Genomic DNA, 21,473 nt, shown 5'->3' with positions numbered 1-21,473 from the left:
GTAGAAGTGCAAATACTCATGTTTCCAAAAATATTCTGGTAAAAGTTGAAGGTCTGACTTCACTTTTTTACTCAAGTTAAAGTAAAGAAGTTTGGGCTCTGACATGTACTTCAGTGAAAAGTAGCTGTTACTACTATCTGTTTTGAAGTCAAACTGGACACCACCTCATATATATATTAGGACTGTCAATCAATTAAAATATTTAATCATGATTAATCACATGATAGTCATGAGTTGACTCACGATTAATTGCACATTTTAACTGTTTAACATTTTAACTGTTCTAAATGTACCTTTAATAAATACCTATTTTGAGCAGCTGATGAACGAGGAAAATGAGAGAGAGAGAGAGAGAGAGAGAGAGAGAGAGAGAGAGAGAGAGAGAGAGAGAGAGAGAGAGAGAGAGAGAGAGAGAAGGTTGGATGGTGTGGAGATGGTGAAGCAGGAAGTGGATAATATTAGTAAGGAGGAAGTGAGAGCGATTAAGAGGATGAAGACTGAAAAGTCGGTAGGACCTGATAACATACCAGTAGAAGCATGGAGATGTTTAGGAGAGATGCAATGGAGTTTTTAACAAGATTGTTTAACAGGATTTTGGAAGGTGAGAAGATGCCTGAGGAATGGAGAAGGAGTTTGCTGGTACCAGTCTTTAATCATAAGGGAGATGTGCAGACCTGCAGTAACTACAGGGGAATTAAGTTGATCAGATCACCATGAAGTTATGGGAAAGAGTAGTGGAAGCCAGGCTGAGAGAAGAGGTGAAAATCTGTGAGCAACAGTATGATTTTATGCCGAGGAAGAGCACCACAGATGCTTTATCTGCTTTGAGAATGTTTATGGAGGGAGAAGTATAGAGAAGGTCAGAAGGAGTTGTGTGTTTGTGGATTTGGAGAAAGCGTACGACAGGGTGGAGAGAGAGGAGTTGTGGTATTGTATGAGGAAGTCTGGTGTGTCAGAGAAGTATGTGAGGGTGGTGCAGAACATGTATGAGGACAGTGTGACAGCAGTGAAGTGTGCAGTAGGAACGACAGACTGGTTTAGGGTGGAGGTTGGATTGCATCAAGGATCGTCTCTGAGCCCTTTCCTGTTTGCAGTGGTGATGGACAGGTTGACGGACGAGGTAAAGTTTAGGAAAGTTAATAATACTGCGGTGAGACCTGAGATGTTGTATGGTTTAGAGACAGTGGCATTGAGTAAAAGACAGGAGGTGGAGCTGGAGGTAGCAGAGCTGAAGATGTTGAGGTTTCCGGTGGGAGTGATGACGATAGACAGGATTAGAAACGAGTTTAGCAGAGGGACAGCGAGATTAAGATGTGCAGAGGAGGGACATGGGGGACATGGGGGACATGTGCAGAGGAGGGACATGGGGGATATCAGTAGGAGAATGCTGAGGATCGAAAAGAGGAAGGCCAAAGAGGAGGTTTATGGTTATGGATGTGGTGAGGGAAGACATGCAGGTAGTCGCTGTGGCAACCCCTAATAGGAGAAGCCAAAAGAAGAAGAAGAAGAAGAAGAAGAAGAAGAAGAAGAAGAAGAAATAAATAAAATTAAAAAAAAAAGTATAAATGGCGCCATCCAGTGGCCAGAGCACGCTACATAGCCTCCCATTTTTGGTCAATGACAGTGTAAGTTCTCGTTCTTTATAGCACACTTCAGCCAAATACATTACAGCGCTATAGAATAAAACCAAAAAGGGAGCAGATAAAAAAAAAATCTACACAAACTCACCAGAGAAAGCAACAGCATTAGAAGTGGTCAAACAAATGCATTGGTGTTGCTGGAATTACACAAAAAGTGATGCAAATATTCATTAGGCCTGAACGAGAAGTAACCGTCAAAAAAAGTCACTACAGGTGTTCGGTATGGTAAAGTGATATCTTCTTCTTCTTCTTCCTCTTTTGGCTTCTCCCATTAGGGGTCGCCACAGCGGATCACTCTTCTCCATACCTCCCTGTCCTCTATATCTGCCTCTTTCAACGAACTACCTGCATGTCTTTCCTCACCACATCCATAAACCTCCTCTATGGCCTTCCTCTTTTCCTCCTTCCTGGTGGCTTCATCCTCAGCATTCTTCTACCGATTTACCCCATGTCCCTCCTCTGCACATGTCCAAACCATCTCAATCTCGCCTCCGTCACCTTGTCTCCAAAACGTCCTACGTTTGGAACTAGTTTTTCTGCATCCTGTACCGACATCATATTTCTAATTTTAGCAATATTTCTAAGGTGAAAGAAGGCGATCCTGGTGATATTATTCATGTGAGCCTCAAAGGAAAGACTGGGGTCAATAATCACACCAAGGTCTTTGACAGCCGTACACGCTGAAACAGAAACACCATCCAGAGATGCTACGTAATCGGAAAGTTTACTTCTAGCTGCATGTGGTCCTAGTAAAAGTACTTCCGTCTTATCTGAGTTGAGCAGAAGAAAGTTATTAAGCAGCACTTTCATTCTCCTTCTCTCCAGCGTGTACCTCCACCGGTCCAGGCTCTTCTCAACCTGCTCCCTACTCTCACCTCAAATCACAATATCATCCGCAAACATCATAGTGCATGAAGACTCCTGTCTGACCTCGTCCGTCAACCTGTCCATCACCACTGCAAACTGGAAAGGGCTCAGGGCCGATCCATGACGGAGTCCAACCTTCAACTTAACCCAGTCTGTCGTTCCTACTGCACACTTCACTGCTGTTACACTGTCCTACATGTCCTGCACCACCCTCACATACTTCTCTGACACACCTGACTACCTCATACAATACCACAACTCCTCTCTCCACCCTGTCGTACGCTTTTTCTAAATCCACAAACACACAATACAACTCCTTCTGACATTCTTTATACTTCCCCACCATTCTCAAAGCAAATGATGTAAATTAATATAAGCAACAAAAAACATTCAGATTTGTTTCACTTTTAAAAGTGTGAAAAACAAAGGATTATTTGAGAAAATGAAATAATTCCACAGTGATATCTGAATCTCTTTGTAGAACACAGTAGTTGGCCAAAGTATGTGACCTTTCCCCAATTTCTGCAACCTCAAGAGATTTCATGATATCTGTGAGAGACCAACTGAGAACATGTTTGCATGTACATCAAAGGAAATGTACTCCTGTCAGACAGAAGTCATTTATTTATGCCATATAGGTCACAAAAATAGATGGTCAAGTTGTCCATAATCAGCCTAAAGCTGATGGTTCAAGATGCATTTAAAATATATAAACTTTCTATCAGCTTCTCCCATTAGGGGTCACCACAGCAGATCATCTGTATTCATGATCCGCATGTTTGATTTGGCACGTTTTTACGCTGGATGCCCTTCCTAACACAACCCTCCCCATTTATCCGGGCTTGGGACCCGCACTAAGAGTGCACTGGCTTGTGCAACCCTAATGGCTGGGTATATACCTCCCTGAAATGCATCCTGTTCAGGAAGAAATGATGTAATTTGGACTGTAACAAATTTAATGCATAAACAGAACCACTGAAAGGTACAGAACATTTTCAAGGCAAGACATTAAGTTTTTTACTTGGTTACTTTGTGTTTTCAATGTTTGCAAAAAAAAAAAGTTTAATGAAATTTGATGTTAATATCAGTAAATAAAAGTGGAATATTTATTGGGTTCATAAAAAAATAAACATTCAGAAAGATTAATAGCTTTAGTCTGTGGGGAAAAAAACACAAGGGCAACACATTTTAATTTTAACTTATACATTCATACAGAATACGACTGTATGATGAATCATCATCAGCATTTTTTACTACATGTAACATGTCTTCAAACTCTCACCACACAAAATCAATACGGAACATGGAAAGAGTGAAAACATGGCATTACAAGTGATAAGGAACGTGTAACTTCACCCATGGAAAAGTGTTGTGAGTGCATATCTACAATCCAAAAACTTTTCTAAACTTAAGGCCAAAATAAAGCAAAAGACCATGAATACTAACTAGGTAAAAAGCTAGGCTTACTAAACACAACTAACTACAGCAAACAAAGAAAATTTTTTTTTTAAATGACAAAGTTCAAGAGCCCAACTACAGCAAACACTGATCACCATTATGGTGACTTCAAATAAAAGTACAACATCTCAGTTAGAGCTTTAGCACACAAATGACAGAAATAAAGTCACACTGGTGACCTGGTGAATAAGCGAAGCTGGTAATGCTGTTTTTGTGGTTGTTTAATCATCTTCTGCTGAGATCATGTGATATTTTTATTTGATTTCATCTGTTGCTTTGGCTGTAAGTTTTAACAATAATATACTGTATATTTAATTTATGGAAGCAAACTGTAAAAACAACAACAGTAGATTATTGAAAACCCTGCTGTCAGTAGTTTACTCTAAAATAAAAAAAAACAGCAAAGTACTGTAAAACCTTACAGTCAAATCCATGTTGTGTGTTTTGTGGGTTACCATTGTGCAGAAGAGTAAAGTCTGTTTTTTTTATTTAAAAAAAATATATTGAATTATTAATAATTTAAAATGTCTGTAATAATTATTCAATTCTTCTATATTATGTGGCATATTGCTTCATTTAAAGGCAGTAACTGTGTCGTTACTTAAAATCTCTTTGATCATTTCAATTGCACATAAATGTTTGCTGCTGTTTTCTGCAAGAGATTTGGCTTCAATTGATGCTTTTATTGTTTTTGGATGATTCATTATGTTTTTCTTTGTGCATTTAAGTAAAATAAATTTTCAGTACTAATACGCTGACAACTTTGTTACTTAGTTAACTTGGGTTTTAATTAAGTAGAAGTTTTTACAGTAAAATGCTGTAAAATAAATAACAGTAAAGACCTAAAATTAACAGTAAATTACTACTTTATATATATATATATATATATATATATATATATATATATATATATATATATATATATATATATATATATATATATATATATCCAGTGACCACTGTTCCTGACCCTCTTCCCTCCGTGGATCTTCACACTTCGTCCAGGTCTGCCTCTGGATAGTGTTCTCTTCGTTTGGAGGCCACGCTGTGCATCTGGGGACGGTTTCTCATCAACGACTTGGGTGGTTCCAGAAAAATCTGGAGTAAGAACGGGAGCTTTCAGGATGGATTTGGACTGTAGTTAATGTCAACAGTCTGCTACACTGACTCAGGACTACAGTTTGCTTCTGATCACCATCACTGTACCCCGCAACACCATTTAATAAATGTAATAAATGGACATTCGGTGCCACCCAGATGAGGATTGGTTCCCTCTTGAGTCTGGTTCCTTTCAAGGTTTCTTCCTTATGCCATCTCTGGGAGTTTTTCCTTCACCACAGTCGCCACCGGCTCACTCATCAGGGACAAACTTACACTTCTAAAGAACATATTCATTTTTTTATCACCACATTATCTGTGTAAAGCTGCTTTGGGACAATGTTCATTGTTAAAAGTGCAATATAAATAAAATTAAATTGAATTGAATTTATACCAGTCAGATTCCAGTTGCGTTTTGTGGGTTAGCATTGTGCAGGAGAGTAGAGCCTGTGTTTAAACCAAGGATGGACAGAGCCTTATTGATATTATGCTGAATGTTGCTTCATTTATAAGCATATATTATATCTTCTTGCTAATTTTAATTGTCTATAAATGTTTGCTGCTGTTATTTGCAAAAGATGTGGCTGGAATTGATGCTTTTAATGTATTTGCATGATTCAGTAAGTTTTTCTTTGTGCATTTAAGTAAAATACATCCTCAGTACTAATATTCTCACATTCTCAATATCAGTTCATAAACAAATAGCAGTTGGCCAATTTATATGCAGTGGGTTTCTGTAAATAAAATGAGTGAACTCGGGTTTTAATTTAGTGGTATTTGGCGTTTGCACACGATGCACTTTATGTGACACATACTTTTGATCCTCATCTCTGTGTTATGTTATGTAGCTTCATGTTGTTTATGTAGCACCAGAGTTCTGGAGAAACTTCTCATTTCACTATATATGTTTGGAGGAACAATAAAAGCTTCTTGACTTGACTTGTGAAAAAAAACTGCCCTGGTTAAACATTCAAGATCAGACGGTACATTCAATTATAAACTGCAGTAGCCCATAGCAATACATAGAGAAGTTTAATTACATAGACATAAAACAGAAACTTAGGACAATTGGAAATGTCTGAGAGCACAATCCTACCACAGAACCCAACACAGTGAAATAAAAAGAATGGAAGGTGGGGAAGTTTAACACTACAAGTGATTGGGAACTGGTAACTTCACTCATGGAAAGGTGTTCTTAGTGCATACACACACTCCTTATACTTTCTAAAGCTATATAAGCTTTTAGATATTTGAACTTAGACTATATAGACCAGGGGTCACCAACATGGTGCCAGCGGCCACCAGGTAGCCCACAAGGACCACATGAGTAGCCTGCGGGCCTTTTCTAAAAATAGCAGTTTCCTACCTTGTTAAATGATTGTTGATAATTATTATGAGAAATAATACCATAATAAAGGGTAAATTGAGCAAATTTGTTATTTCAGATCAAACTGAAAACTGTGTGTATCAAACTGGTAGCCCATCACATTGATCGGTACCCAAGATGTAGCTCTCAGTTTCAAAAAGGTTGGTGACCCCTGATCTAGACTAAACTAGCCTGTATTTAATGTTATTAATCTGCTCCTACAATCAACAAAACATACACAATTGGAGAAATAACTAAGTTTGTATATTATCTGATAAAGTGGAAAAACAGAAAAAAAGCTTAAAAATGTTTTATACATATATATATATATATATATTGTGTGTGTAAATAGAGTAGGGACGAAAGGGTTATGGATACCTAAAGTTTTACACAGTGAACGACTAAACAGAACCAATAAACATTGAACATCTTAGTGCTCTAGTCTGTGACAACTAAAAGAGGGCAACAGATCAGAAACTAGTCTGTATTCAACAAAACATAAAAAATTGGGAAAAACAAACAAATAAATAACTTAATATAACATCTAACCAAAAGAATAAAAAGAAAAAAGCTTAATTTTTTGCATCAGATGAAATGCAGTAACCAAGAGCACAGAAAAATATAGATTTAATAACATAAACATGATAAGACAAAATCTTATGACAATAAGAATCATATGGGATCACAAACCTACTATACAAAACCAACACCGTGCAATAAATCGTATAGAAGGAGGGAAACTCTAACACTACAAGTGACTGGGATCTGGTAACTTCACTCATTGAAAGGTGTTCTGAACGCATGCCTGAATACTTTATTAGGCTTTTGATCAAAAAATGGCAAAAGAAAAAATGCGGTTTTCATTTTCGAGGTTAATACCATGAATGACTAAATCGAACAAATTAATTCTGAACATCTTTGTGTCCTCTAGTCTGTAAAAAAACACAAGAGGGCAACGGATTTTTTACCAAAAACGAACCTGTATTTAACATTAAGCTCCTCCTACATTCATCAAAAATAAATCAACGACATACTTCAACGATATGAATGATAAAGTAAATAAAAAGGAAACTATTTTGGCCTCATGTAAAAAAAAAAAAAATACCCTGATTAAACCCTCAGGAGCAGATAGTACACTTAATGCTGGCAAAAGATTTAATTGTGAACTTTTATAACAAAGACACAATAATTACAATTGTGTGAGGTTACAATTCTACCACAAAAACCAACAATAGATAACAATAGTGCAGTAGAAATCATGGACAGAGGGGACGTCTAACAATACAAGTGATTGTGGATTAGTAACTACACTCGTGGAAAGGTGTTTTGAGTGTGTACACACAAATACTTTTTCGAACTCTTGATCAAAAAATGGCAAAGGACTATGAATACAAGAAAAAAACAAGATATTTTAATAAAATGAATAACTAAATGAAACTGATCAACTAAATAAAAAAGGAAAAAAGCTTCATTTTGGCATCTTCGTGTGAAAAAAGTTCAATAGATTACACACAAAAATGTTTATTAGTTTTCATATGAACAGAAGAAAACGATTATTGTGCTAATTGTGAGTTTTGTGAGGATTTCGTGTTTACTGAAGCACGTTGTAATGGATTCTACTCCACTCCGCGCCACACCACTAGGGGGTGTTGGAGGGAATTACAGCTCTGATTGCAGGACTGTGGAAGAAGTGTGCGCTCCAGAAGCACATGTGAGAGTTTACAGTGAGGTAAGTGCTCAGGAGTTGTTGTTTTTTGCAATGAAATACTAAATAACTAGTGTTTTTTTTTTTTTATCATTTAGATCTGTATTATTGTTAGCTAAAGAACAACCCAAAGATAGAGCATTCATATTACAGATCTACAAAATACACACAGCTGGACAGATGTGGTCTAATGAGATGTTTTATCGTTTTATCCACGTGAACTCTTGTAGTGTGGTGCACATCATATTCAAATCCGAATATTATTGTACATTATACACGTTTTTATTACTGCTTTATTTGTGAAAAGCTGATTTGAGACATTGTCCATTGTTTAAAAAAAACCGCTGTACAAATAACTGGATTATTGAATTCAGACCTACAGGAAGCAGTGAAGATGACGTCATTAGCGCACCAGTTGAAGCGGCTGGCTTTGCCGCAGAGTGACCCGAGTCTGCTGAGCCGGAGCCGGGTCGCCTCGGTCCTCTTTAACCCTAAAGATGCTGCCAGCATGGACAGAAGCACGATCTATGCCCTGGGTATAAATCTGAAACACACCTATCCACCCCCACCCTCACAAACACACAACTACCTACCCATCCACCCACACCCCTACACACATAAACACACCTACACACCCACACACACGCCCATCCACCCCCACCCTCACAAACACACAACTACCTACCCATCCACCCACACCCCTACACACATAAACACACCTACACACCCACACACACGCCCATCCACCCCCACCCTCACAAACACACAACTACCTACCCATCCACCCACACCCCTACACACATAAACACACCTACACGCCCATCCACCCTCACAAACACACAACTACCTACCCATCCACCCACACCCCTACACACCCACACACACGCCCATCCACCCCCACCCTCACAAACACACAACTACCTACCCATCCACCCACACCCCTACACACCCACACACACGCCCATCCACCCCCACACACACGCCCATCCACCCTCACAAACACACAACTACCTACCCATCCACCCACACCCCTACACACATAAACACACCTACACACCCACACACACGCCCATCCACCCCCACCCTCACAAACACACAACTACCTACCCATCCACCCACACCCCTACACACATAAACACACCTACACACCCACACACACGCCCATCCACCCCCACCCTCACAAACACACAACTACCTACCCATCCACCCACACCCCTACACACATAAACACACCTACACACCCACACACACGCCCATCCACCCCCACCCTCACAAACACACAACTACCTACCCATCCACCCACACCCCTACACACATAAACACACCTACACACCCACACACACGCCCATCCACCCCCACCCTCACAAACACACAACTACCTACCCATCCACCCACACCCCTACACACATAAACACACCTACACGCCCATCCACCCTCACAAACACACAACTACCTACCCATCCACCCACACCCCTACACACCCACACACACGCCCATCCACCCCCACCCTCACAAACACACAACTACCTACCCATCCACCCACACCCCTACACACCCACACACACGCCCATCCACCCCCCCACACACACGCCCATCCACCCTCACAAACACACAACTACCTACCCATCCACCCACACCCCTACACACATAAACACACCTACACACCCACACACACGCCCATCCACCCCCACCCTCACAAACACACAACTACCTACCCATCCACCCACACCCCTACACACATAAACACACCTACACACCCACACACACGCCCATCCACCCCCACCCTCACAAACACACAACTACCTACCCATCCACCCACACCCCTACACACATAAACACACCTACACACCCATCCACCCTCACAAACACACAACTACCTACCCATCCACCCACACCCCTACACACCCACACACACGCCCATCCACCCCCACCCTCACAAACACACAACTACCTACCCATCCACCCACACCCCTACACACATAAACACACCTACACACCCACACACACGCCCATCCACCCTCACAAACACACAACTACCTACCCATCCACCCCCACCCCTACACACATAAACACACCTACACGCCCATCCACCCTCACAAACACACAACTACCTACCCATCCACCCACACCCCTGCATACATAAACACACCTACACACACGCCCATCCACCCCCACCCTCACAAACACACAACTACCTACCCATCCACCCCCACCCCCCACGCCCATCCACCCCCTACCCCCCACAAACACACAACTACCTACCCGTCCACCCACACCCCTACACACATAAACACACCTACACACACGCCCATCCACCCCCATCCACCCCCACCCTCACAATCACACAACTACCTACCCATCCACCCACACCCCTACACACATAAACACACCTACACACACGCCCATCCACCCCCACCCTCACAATCACACAACTACCTACCCATCCACCCACACCCCTACACACATAAACACACCTACACACACGCCCATCCACCCCCACCCTCACAATCACACAACTACCTACCCATCCACCCACACCCCTACACACATAAACACACCTACACACACGCCCATCCACCCCCCAACCCTCATGAACACACCCACCCCCATACACACACAACTACCTAACCCCCTTCACATCCACCCCTTACCCTCATGAACACATCTACACACACAACTACCTAACCCCTTTCACACACATGCCTATTCACCCCCTCATCCTCATAAACACACACACCTACACACACCTACCTAACCCACTTCACACACACCTATCCACCCAAAGCTCATCTACCTAACTATACACACACCACCTACAGAACGTGATGTATGGAGTTTAATAGGTGACTGAACAATGAATATGAATTTTTAATATTTGAATTTTAAACGCTCATTTGTTTTCCTTTGCACTTTTCAAATAGCTTTATATTATAATTTAAAATATATTTAAAACACTCATATACACACACACACATGGTCTGGAATGCTTGTTTGTGTCTGTTTATCCACTGATTTAAAGACGGATTTGAATTGAGGTGAAATTCAAAGCCGAGGGAAATTTGGCAGAAAAATCCCCTGAAGATTCTTCAGTAGAAAACACTAAGAACTTATTTAATGTGACGGATATAATTCTGATATATGAAATGCATACACATTATATATGTATATCCATTGTGCAGGTTGTACAGGGCTCGATGAGCTGCTGGGTATTGAGCCAGCGTTCGCAGAGTTTCAGGAAACGCTCTTCAGCCAGGCTTCAGTAAGCCTTGAGCGCAGTGTGCAGTCCAAGGAGGTTAACCAGAAACTAGACAAGGACATCTCGCTGTTCCTCACCCGTCTGTCTCCATACTTCCTGCTCAAGCCTGCACTCAAGTGTCTGGAATGGCTCGTACACAGGTGCTGTATCACTTATATCATCTTCACTAGTTTTCTCATGAATTATTGCACGTGGTCTCGACTGTCTGCTGTTTGTTATTTGTATGTTCTTGTTGGTTGGTTGCCTCCTGTTTGAAAGCACAGCTAGACAGACACTCTTTTTTTTCTCTGATTGTATTTCAGGTTCCACATTCACTTGTACAACCAGGACAGTCTGATTGCTTGTGTGTTGCCGTTTCACGAGACCAAAGTGTTTGTACGAGTCATTCAGCTTTTGAAGATCCCGGATCCCACACACAAGTGGCACTGGCTACATGCGCTTCAGGTATACGGTTGTAAAACCATGGGGGGGGGAGACGACGACTGTATGTTGAAATTGTTGTATGTTGACATGTTAACGGACTGTATGTTGAAAGACACGCACTTTGTGTTTGATGATTAGAAGTATGAAGAAAGTTATTCACACTTTTATAGCCATAATTAAAAGCAGGTATTGGAGTGTACGGATCATCCAGGCATTTCATAATTTTGCCTTCCGAACAAGTGAACTGCATGCAGTTCTGAAATAGTCTGGCAGCATTGTGTAATCAGTAGAGGTCAGATAGATAGTGGATCGCACTTGATCACACCGATTAATCAACCGATAGTTTTTTAAATAGATAAAAAAAAAAATCATAACACTCCCTGTAAAAGAGTACTGAACTTTATGATAAAACTAATTAAATTAATAAATTTGATAATTCAAAGTAACAAAAACAATACAGAGCCTGTGGCATCAGTGATTCGCCTCTAGAGGCCACTCATGTAATGACAGAGGACCTGAAGCCTGGAAAAATTTTGTTTATGGATAGTTCCAGCTATCAATTATCTGTGCTGATTATTCTCTCTCTCTCTCTCTCTCTCTCTCTCTCTCTCTCTCTCTCTCTCTCTCTCTCTCTCTCTCTCTCTCTCTCTCTCTCTGTCTGTCTGTCTGTCTGTCTGTGTCTCTCTCTGTCTGTCTGTCTGTCTGTCTGTCTCTTTCTCTCTCTCTCTCTCTCTCTCTCTCTCTCTCTGCTCCACAGAAACCTGGAGTACCTTTGGCGAGAGGGACTCTCCTGACTCACTGTTATAAAGATCTGGGTTTCATGGATTTCATCTGCACCTTGGTGACAAAGTCGGTTGAGGTAACACGTCTAACCCGTGTGACATCTGATCTGATGTGCTCTGATCTGTCGCCTGATTCATTGGGTAACGGTGCTGTTTCTTTAGGCCTATGCACAGTCTGTTCACGACGGAAAATGTGCACAGCTGCGAGTGATTTTTTCCTTTTATTCGGCGACCATTGTTCCCTCACTGGAGGCAGTGGAGAAAGTCACGGATTCTATCATAGCGAAGTTACTTCCTTATCTACAACTGGTGAGTTCAGATCTTACTTCAGCTTCGTAATTCTTGGCACCTGTTTTGTTTTTTGTTTTTTTTTTTGTTTTTTTTAAACTTAACACATGCCTGTAGTGAGTCATTTCAGTATAGTTTTTTAAAGAGAAACTTGTTTGTGTGGAGAATATTTTATTAACAGTACACTCCTGCACATATTGTTTGGCCTCTCTGATAAATCTTTGGCTCTCTGGAACGTTCAGAAACCCGAGAGCATAGTGTGGCATCTTTTACATTTTCTTTGTGCATTTAAATTAGTGTTGAAGCTTCAATGTTTGGAAACGGATTTATGCTTGAATTCTTATGAAGTTGACACTTGAGTTCTATTATAACATTTATCCTGCTCTGGTTCTGTGTTTATTGCACTGCTTCATCCACCAGGCATCTTTGCACCATCCATAACCCATATTTATTCTCCATATACTCTATCATACCGGCATTTATATATGTGTATCATGTTATTTGAGCATGTTATCTTCTGACATGTGCGTCTTTGCACATTTATACTGTATAATACTATATATACCATATCTTATAACCTACAGTTAGGGATATTAACCTAATACCCTATATTGGGGATGGATCCTGACGTATCGATATTTTCCATACTGGCATTGTATCAAAAGGATCAATCCTGAAATAGAAGTAACGATCCGTTCTTTTTTTGTTTTGTATTTTTACCAAGTGAGTTTAGAATATTATTATAATATTAATACTCTATGAAGTATATAAATATTTATAATACTTAAATAGGAATGTCAATGGGAACCATATCTTCCACTGTACCACCACTTATCATGGCGGCGTTCACTCACTCAATCAAAGCACTCAGTGTAGGTTTAAAATGAGATCGAGTGCATGGCTGCGATCAGGACTGAAAGAAAAAGAAGCATATTCTGGAGTCATTTTGCTCCAGTTCAGAATGATGAAGCTTCATGTGACATACCAGGACAAAGCATGTAAACGTTAAAACAACCTATAGAACACGACTGAGAACATCCGAGGAGAGCAGAGGAGGTAACAGACACCACCCCCATCTTCTGGCTCGAGGCAGAGTTCATTAGCAGGATGGTTTCAGAATGCTGTACTTTATACCATACACATTGTTTCAAATATGAAGATATTACAGTATTTCATGTGGAGCAGAATATTACACTGCATATGTTTATTTTCTGCACTCTTGAAGGGTTGATTATAAATCACAGACAGACAGCATTGAGACTTTAAAAACTGTATTTGCTGCAGGAAAATATTTGACATAAAAACAAGCTTTTCCTCCGAGCACAAGAAAAAATGTAGATGACATCAGCATGTGTTTTCTTTTTTGCAGGGCCTGAAATCTGAGCTTTTGGATTACAAAGCTGCCACATATATGATTGTGTGCCAGCTTGCGGTGAAGGTTGTGATGCAGCCGGAGCTGCTGGACTCACTGGCACGACAAGTGAGTAGGTCAGTGACTAGAGCTCCAGTGCTGACGTCTGAAGGCTTGTCGTGCCTCATTATCCTTCTCCAGAACCAGAAGAAAAGTGTCATCGGACAAAAGTGAGTGTTGTTCTTGCTGCCAGATTTGTATTTTTGTTTTATCTGGTGCATTAATACAAGGACTACTCCTGATATTAGTGTGTTTTATCACTACTCGGTAACGGTGCGTTCTATCACTACTCGGTAACGGTGCGTTCTATCACTACTCGGTAACGGTGCGTTCTATCACTACTCGGTAACGGTGCGTTCTATCACTACTCGGTAACGGTGCGTTCTATCACTACTCGGTAACGGTGCGTTCTATCACTACTCGGTAACGGTGCGTTCTATCACTACTCGGTAACGGTGCGTTCTATCACTACTCGGTAACGGTGCGTTCCATCACTACTCGGTAACGGTGCGTTCCATCACTACTCGGTAACGGTGCGTTCCATCACTACTCGGTAACGGTGCGTTCCATCACTACTCGGTAACGGTGCGTTCCATCACTACTCGGTAACGGTGCGTTCCATCACTACTCGGTAACGGTGCGTTCCATCACTACTCGGTAACGGTGCGTTCCATCACTACTCGGTAACGGTGCGTTCCATCACTACTCGGTAACGGTGCGTTCCATCACTACTCGGTAACGGTGCGTTCCATCACTACTCGGTAACGGTGCGTTCCATCACTACTCGGTAACGGTGCGTTCCATCACTACTCGGTAACGGTGCGTTCCATCACTACTCGGTAACCATTTCTCAGGGATTTCCTTTTAGTTTTCAACATTTTTGGTCTGTTTGTGTATTGATTTTAATCTGCAATGTCTTTTTGTTCTTCTCCACCCAGGACATTTCAGTACCTCTGTGAAGTTCCCTCTCTGGTGTCCACCTTGCAGTGTATTGCAGCCTCCTATGATATCAGTCCTTTGCTGCACTACTTCCTGCCAAAGCTCACTAATGTGGTCATCACACAAAATGGTTTGTTTAAAAGTCATAAAACTCTCAAACACATTTTTTAAATGTTCTTACCTTCGGATAAACTCCTAAATAGTACCAGCACTTGGGTTGAGAAGTGTGCCGAGGTTGATCAGGAAGCATTAAAAGAGCACAAGGTATAAAGAGTACCTGGAATTCTTGAGTGAAAGTGTAGATACCTCACTGCTAAACGTACTCCATTACAATTCCAATATGACTTGAGTAAAAGTTTATTGTAAATTAAAATGTAGTGGAGTAAAAACTAGAAAGATACTTTAACACAGAAATGAAGTACGTTTACATAAATACTTCACACCACTGCTCACATGAATACACACATCAGTCCTGATGCAGGAAGTAGTGAAGTCTAGTTGATGGTAAACTTTTCAGAAAGGATTCAGAAGTTTTGTTCTGGCTTCCAGATGAAATCCATTTTTTGCCCAACAGCATTTATGTTAAAATCACAAGCCACTATAAAGTCCTATACATTTTTTTTTTTTATAGATTTCTGTCTCATATTTTTTATTTTCTATTGAAGTTACACAGTAAATGTATAATGTATAGAACAGCAATTTATATTATATTTTATTTTATTTATGTCTTTTTCTCGTCATTAATAATAATTTGACTGATTGCTTGCCACCAGATGACCTGGGAAACGAAGACTCACAAGGTGCTTCATACTGCTGCCTCCTGAAATCAGTCATTGAGAACCTTCCCTTGAGCACCGACTTGGAGAACACGGTGGCACGGTAATCAGTTTCGATGGCTTGAATCCATGACATCATGATGTGCTGCATGGAGAGCGCTCTGGATTCTGAACACTGCAGACTAATAATAAGCATTTGTTGGTCTTTGCAGACTTCTCCTTGAGGGATACATGTGCTGTGGGGCAGAGCTCGGATCAGACAAGCTCTCCTCTTTTAATCAGAAGGTCCAAGGGATTGTCAGGCTCTTTGAGAACAAGTACGTTTTCACCTGTCGCCAATAACTGGGATGCGTAAAAGCTCTGAATGCTCTTCAGGGTCATTTTTGCATGTACTTGATCTTACTGTAGTTTAGATGTTGAGTATGTACATAATACTGATCTTGTAGTTTTCTATCCAAATATAAACATTGTTTTAAGTAGTTTTTGAGTATATGCACGAGAGGCTTTAGAAATCCTAGCAAGCCATGAGAGCAGTTTGTTTTTTTATTCTACACTTTATATTTCTCTGTGTTTGGTCCGTCACTGCTGCAGGCATCTGTGTGAGTTACAGAATGTGGTACAGAGCTTCACTTGTCACCTCGGCTTTCTTTTGTCTAAAGTTGTCTTGAACTCCTACTGTGTTGCAGGTATCCTGAAGCTCTGGATGCCGTCCTGGTGGGTTTTGTGGGTGAGATGGGCTCAGCTCAGCAGAAGAACCTCCTCCATCAGTTCCTCTCGCTTACCTTGTGCTGTGGCAAACACCAGGTATGCAGAGCAGCATCGTGTCTTTTCCTTCGGCATATAAAAATATTTTTAGTGAAAATAATTTTATACTAAAATTGTATCTATTGTGTACTAGAATTCTGCTGTAGGTAGTTTATATTGTTCTGACTGTAATATCTGCTGTATGTCGTGTAGGTTCTGGCAAACTCCGACACCTCTCTGATCCTCAGTCTTAAACACCCCGTGTCTGCTGTGAGGACCATGGCTATAGAATACATGAAAGAGATTCTCACCTCCGGACAGGTACGTGCAGCGTTAACATTAGTGCTCGCTAGATGGCTGAGATGAATCACTGCATGAGGAAATACTGCTGTGTTCAGAAAGAACGTACACTTTGGTAACGTCTAAGCCGTTTACAGGGTCTTGTGTGAGCATTTTTATTTTTTTTTTTTTTATGAAAATTGATTTTATTCTAATTTGCACGTTTGTATGTCTACTTTAAGGAGGGCTTTGATGAGGCATTCCTGAAGGATGCTTTGCTTGAGAGGTTGAAGGATGATGTGCCTGATGTCGTGCTGTCAGCTCTGTCGGCAATGCGGGTAGGAGGACATGCTGAATACCTATGAGTGCTAATAAACCATGCTGCATACATGTATTCATAGTTATTTTATTAATGGAAACATTTACACATTTAGTCACAAATATATATATATATAATTTTTTATTTATTTTTTCTTCACATCGTGAATAAATGTGTGTTGTTTTGAAGGTTTTCATTTCACCATTTATTTATATTTTTACCAAAAATAGTCAAACAGAAATGCACGCTGGATTATTCAGCATTAGATGATATATTTACTATAATATTTAAAATAATATTTTTTTGTTGTTTTTATAGCAATTCTTTAGCATGAGCTACTCAATTTGGATAATACATGTGCAACACTTTGATGTTAAACCTGAGTTTTTGCTCCTAATTCTTTCACTCGTATATCAGGGTACATGAGGAAAAGCTCTGCTTTTAAATCTTAACACGGTTGCTCCTTTTCCACATCAACTCTCATTGGGTATATTTTCTAATGTTTGCTAGTTGTATCTCGGACGCATGGATTTAGAAGACACGATTCCTTGTTTGATTTCTCTTCTACACCGCGTCCAGCCGTCGGATTCTGAGCACTGGTGCGTACCCAAAGTAACGCTACTTTTCCACTTTATACGCCTCATCAGTGCCGTCCAGGTGTGTATTATTTTCCTTTGTACACCTTCTGGATGAACTAATCTCTGTGAATGATGCTATGACAGGAACTCAGTATTAAAGGAGGCGGTTCGAGTACTTGATGACCTGCCCATCAGGGAAGCGAATCCTGATCTCAGAGCCCAAATTAGCTGCGAGCTGTTACCCTTCCTGCTAATAACAAATCCAGCACCTGAGTCAGCAGAACTGAAACTGGCATTGTGTGTCGCTGAGACGCATCTTCTATCCCAGCATCCGCTCACCCAGGGCTGGGTTGACGGTATATACACACACACACGCACACACACACACACACACACACACGCGCACACACACACACACACACACGCACACACACACACACTCTCTTCCTGACTCTGTTACATTCTAATCTCTAGTAACTGATATAGAAATGTTTGTTAAATTCTGAACCTTTTGACCGAGCATGGTGTGTTTTTGGTGTTACAGTGTTACAGGGGGTGCTGAAGAAAACTCCACCTTCAGATGTTATCCGAGTGGCCAATCAGATGCTCATCAGCACTCTGACTAAAAACCTGGCCCGCATGGATCCGTCCACTAAACGCAATGCTGTGAGTATCAGTCTAGAGGAATGGTTGCGAATATTCTCGTTATATTGAGTTTGTTATTTAGGATCCTGAGGAGATCTTTCTGACTTTCTCCTATTTGCTTTTGTCTTTGTGATACAGATCGAGCGTGTGTGTGCGTTGCTGGCCAAGCAGGGTTCTGGAGAGCGAGAGAGGGCAGCGTTCGTGGTGTTGATTTGTGCTCTTCTCCAGACTCTGGATTCTCTGAATGAGAGCACACACCTCCACACAGCTCAGATACTCTTCAGACTGCTTAAACCATCACTGAAAGAACTCAACACGCTACAGACTGAGGTCTCGACACTGCTTCATACGTACACACGCACAGAGAAAAACGTGATATTGTAATTTAAATAATACGGGTAGAAAATAGGAAGTAAAAATGGCAAAATCTTTAGTGGTTTATTTTTTTTAGATTTGTATTTTTTATTTTTATTTATATAGTCTTTTAAAGCTTTTCCGCAAGAGAACTTTTAACATTTTCTTCTGTACGTGGTTCTGAAAACGATTGTTTTTTTTTTTTGTTTGTTTGTTTTTTGCACACATCATAGTGTCCCCTGGTGGTCTAGTGGTTAAGATGCGGCGCTTTCACCGCTGCGGCCCGGGTTCGATCCCCGGTCAGGGAACCGACCCCAGCCACTCTCAGTGCCGGTCCCAAGCCCGGATAAATGGGGAGGGTTGCGTTAGGAAGTGCATCCAGCGTAAAAACCTGCCAAAATGCGGAGGATCCGCTGTGGCGCCCCCTAACGGGAGAAGCTGAAAGAACGTTTTATAGTGACACGTTAGAGCAGTTTTAAAAAGCTTGTTTTCTTCAGAAATGAAAAAAATAGATATTTATTGAGGAAAAAGTCATTTAAAAATTCCAGTCTGAGTCTGTATATGTATTCAACATAAACAAATACATTTCTTTTCACAGTATGTAAGCCATGAACCACTTCCTGATAAACCTATGCAACTGTCCTGTTAATCAATTTTCATGATCATATTTATTATTTAAGTATTCTATTTATTGTACATTACATTATATTAATACACAGAACAAATGTTAGGAAATATCATGTTTCATCAATATTACCCTCTCTCTATTTATTACCCGAACAGATTCGCTCAGCTGGTCTGTTCATTATTAGTTCGGGGATGTAATATAACCTTCGATTGATTCACTCAGTTTTGCTGACTTGGCATTATTTTTATTAGAGCATTCAAACGTTTTAGAAATCGGGCCACACAAGCTGCTCTGAGGCCAGAATTATATTTTAATACATTGATTTAGGGTGGTTTTGGAAAGTATTTAACCCCCTTCAGTTTAAACTGGTATGCTTTTTCTTTATAATAGACTACATTCGATTTCCCTGCTGTTAATCCACAAACAGTAAGCAATAATAGTTTTTGAACAAAAATCTAAATCTGCAATGGAAACGGAGATCGTTTTTAACGGCTGTTTTTTTTTAACTTTGTCAATGTTACCGTGACACTTGGCCGATATAAATGTAAGCGTTTTCCTTCTCGTTTGAGTGTTTTTGAGTGTCTGACCGGGAAATGTGTATTGTTGCAGCTGTATGTGGACCAGGACGAAACCCCTCAGGCCATGTATGAGGTGCTTGCAGACTTTTTACTCGAAATGCACATGGGAGAAAATACGGAAAAGAAATACAGCTTGTTGGTCCTCTCTCTCCTCCAACACTTCATCAATAACCTCAAATGTCCCAAGGCTACATTTAAAGGTAGAGTTGAGTGATTTTGATCAAATCTCGCTTTTGTAAAATTGTGAAAACTGCGTGAGATGGTGTTTTGGCCTCGGACATTCATCCAGGATTGTTATTTGTGTTTCAGATGAACTCTGGTGGAACCCTGAGAAGCTCGACATGAATACCTGCTGTTACCTCCAGCTGCTGTGCCACCTGTTTGACACCGCGGTGTCTGGGGCTAGTCAGGGACCCTTGACCTTCAGTTTTCGAGCCCTCTTGCATTCCTTATTTGAGGTACTTATTTAAGTTTTAACATTGTGCTTGAAGCAACACTTCACTCAAATCCTCATAGAGTTTTATAATCACCCAAAACACACCACTCAAGCAGACGTAGACAGTAGTTTTGGTTTTGGAAGGAGTGTGTGTGTGGCAATGGTCCAAAACTGCCATCAACATAACAGTGTATCACAAAAAGAGCATTGTATCTGATATTGAATAAACAAATTTGCTATGGACGTTAAAATGAATAAATCTAATCTAATAAACTAAATATTGGCAGTAACAAATATCAGATATATGAAATGGCTCTTCTGTCAGTGTTTTGAGGTGGACTACAGCACACGCATATGATATGTGGGGGAAAAAGTGCTACACGGAAAAGTCCAGTAATTCAGTGACAGTAGAACTTTAGTACAACTCTTCTTCTGCACTGACCCCAAAAAGCTCCTCGGCTCTTTTCACTGCTACTCTCTGCTCTTTTTAAATATTCAATAGGGCAAGTGGCAGGAGGAGCTCAGTGCACTTCTGATCCGAAGGTTGAGTTCAAATCACATCACCACAATGCTGCCACTGCTGGGCCCTTGAGCACGGTCCCTAATCCTCAACAGTTTAGCTGTATAAATAAATAAATAAATATCATTGTAAGTTGCTCTGGATAAGGGCATCAGCCGTAGGCAGGTGGGTTAGGAAGATTAAGTGGGTACTTAATGAAGGTATGATTAGATTAGATTAGATTAGATTAGATTAGATTAGATAGATAGATAGATAGATAGATAGATAGATAGATAGATAGATAGATAGATAGATAGATAGATAGATAGATAGATAGATAGATAGATAGATAGATAGATAGTACAGGTACACAGCAACGAAATGCAGTGGGTAGGTTAAGTAGG

General features: G+C 40.6%; 1 protein-coding gene across 1 annotated transcript in view; it reads left to right on the top strand.

The window, feature by feature from the left end:
- Positions 1-8,018: 8,018 nt before the first annotated feature.
- heatr1 (HEAT repeat containing 1) overlaps positions 8,019-21,473 on the top strand; it is a 35,874-nt gene continuing 22,419 nt past the window's right edge. Inside the window, exons 1-19 of the mRNA XM_083557055.1 lie at positions 8,019-8,158; positions 8,509-8,670; positions 11,314-11,530; positions 11,693-11,834; positions 12,571-12,672; positions 12,758-12,904; positions 14,253-14,464; positions 15,233-15,363; positions 16,007-16,112; positions 16,222-16,326; positions 16,696-16,813; positions 16,967-17,074; positions 17,275-17,370; positions 17,862-17,950; positions 18,074-18,285; positions 18,474-18,595; positions 18,713-18,904; positions 20,166-20,334; positions 20,444-20,592. Coding sequence (XP_083413181.1) covers positions 8,529-8,670; positions 11,314-11,530; positions 11,693-11,834; positions 12,571-12,672; positions 12,758-12,904; positions 14,253-14,464; positions 15,233-15,363; positions 16,007-16,112; positions 16,222-16,326; positions 16,696-16,813; positions 16,967-17,074; positions 17,275-17,370; positions 17,862-17,950; positions 18,074-18,285; positions 18,474-18,595; positions 18,713-18,904; positions 20,166-20,334; positions 20,444-20,592 — 2,559 coding nt within the window. The 5' untranslated portion in view covers positions 8,019-8,158; positions 8,509-8,528. The remainder of the gene's footprint in view (positions 8,159-8,508; positions 8,671-11,313; positions 11,531-11,692; positions 11,835-12,570; positions 12,673-12,757; positions 12,905-14,252; positions 14,465-15,232; positions 15,364-16,006; positions 16,113-16,221; positions 16,327-16,695; positions 16,814-16,966; positions 17,075-17,274; positions 17,371-17,861; positions 17,951-18,073; positions 18,286-18,473; positions 18,596-18,712; positions 18,905-20,165; positions 20,335-20,443; positions 20,593-21,473) is intronic.

The sequence above is a fragment of the Silurus aristotelis genome (genome assembly GCF_946808225.1).
Source record: "Silurus aristotelis genome assembly, chromosome: 12".
Taxonomy (NCBI): Eukaryota; Metazoa; Chordata; class Actinopteri; order Siluriformes; family Siluridae; genus Silurus; species Silurus aristotelis.
This window is presented reverse-complemented; position numbering and strand designations above follow the sequence as displayed.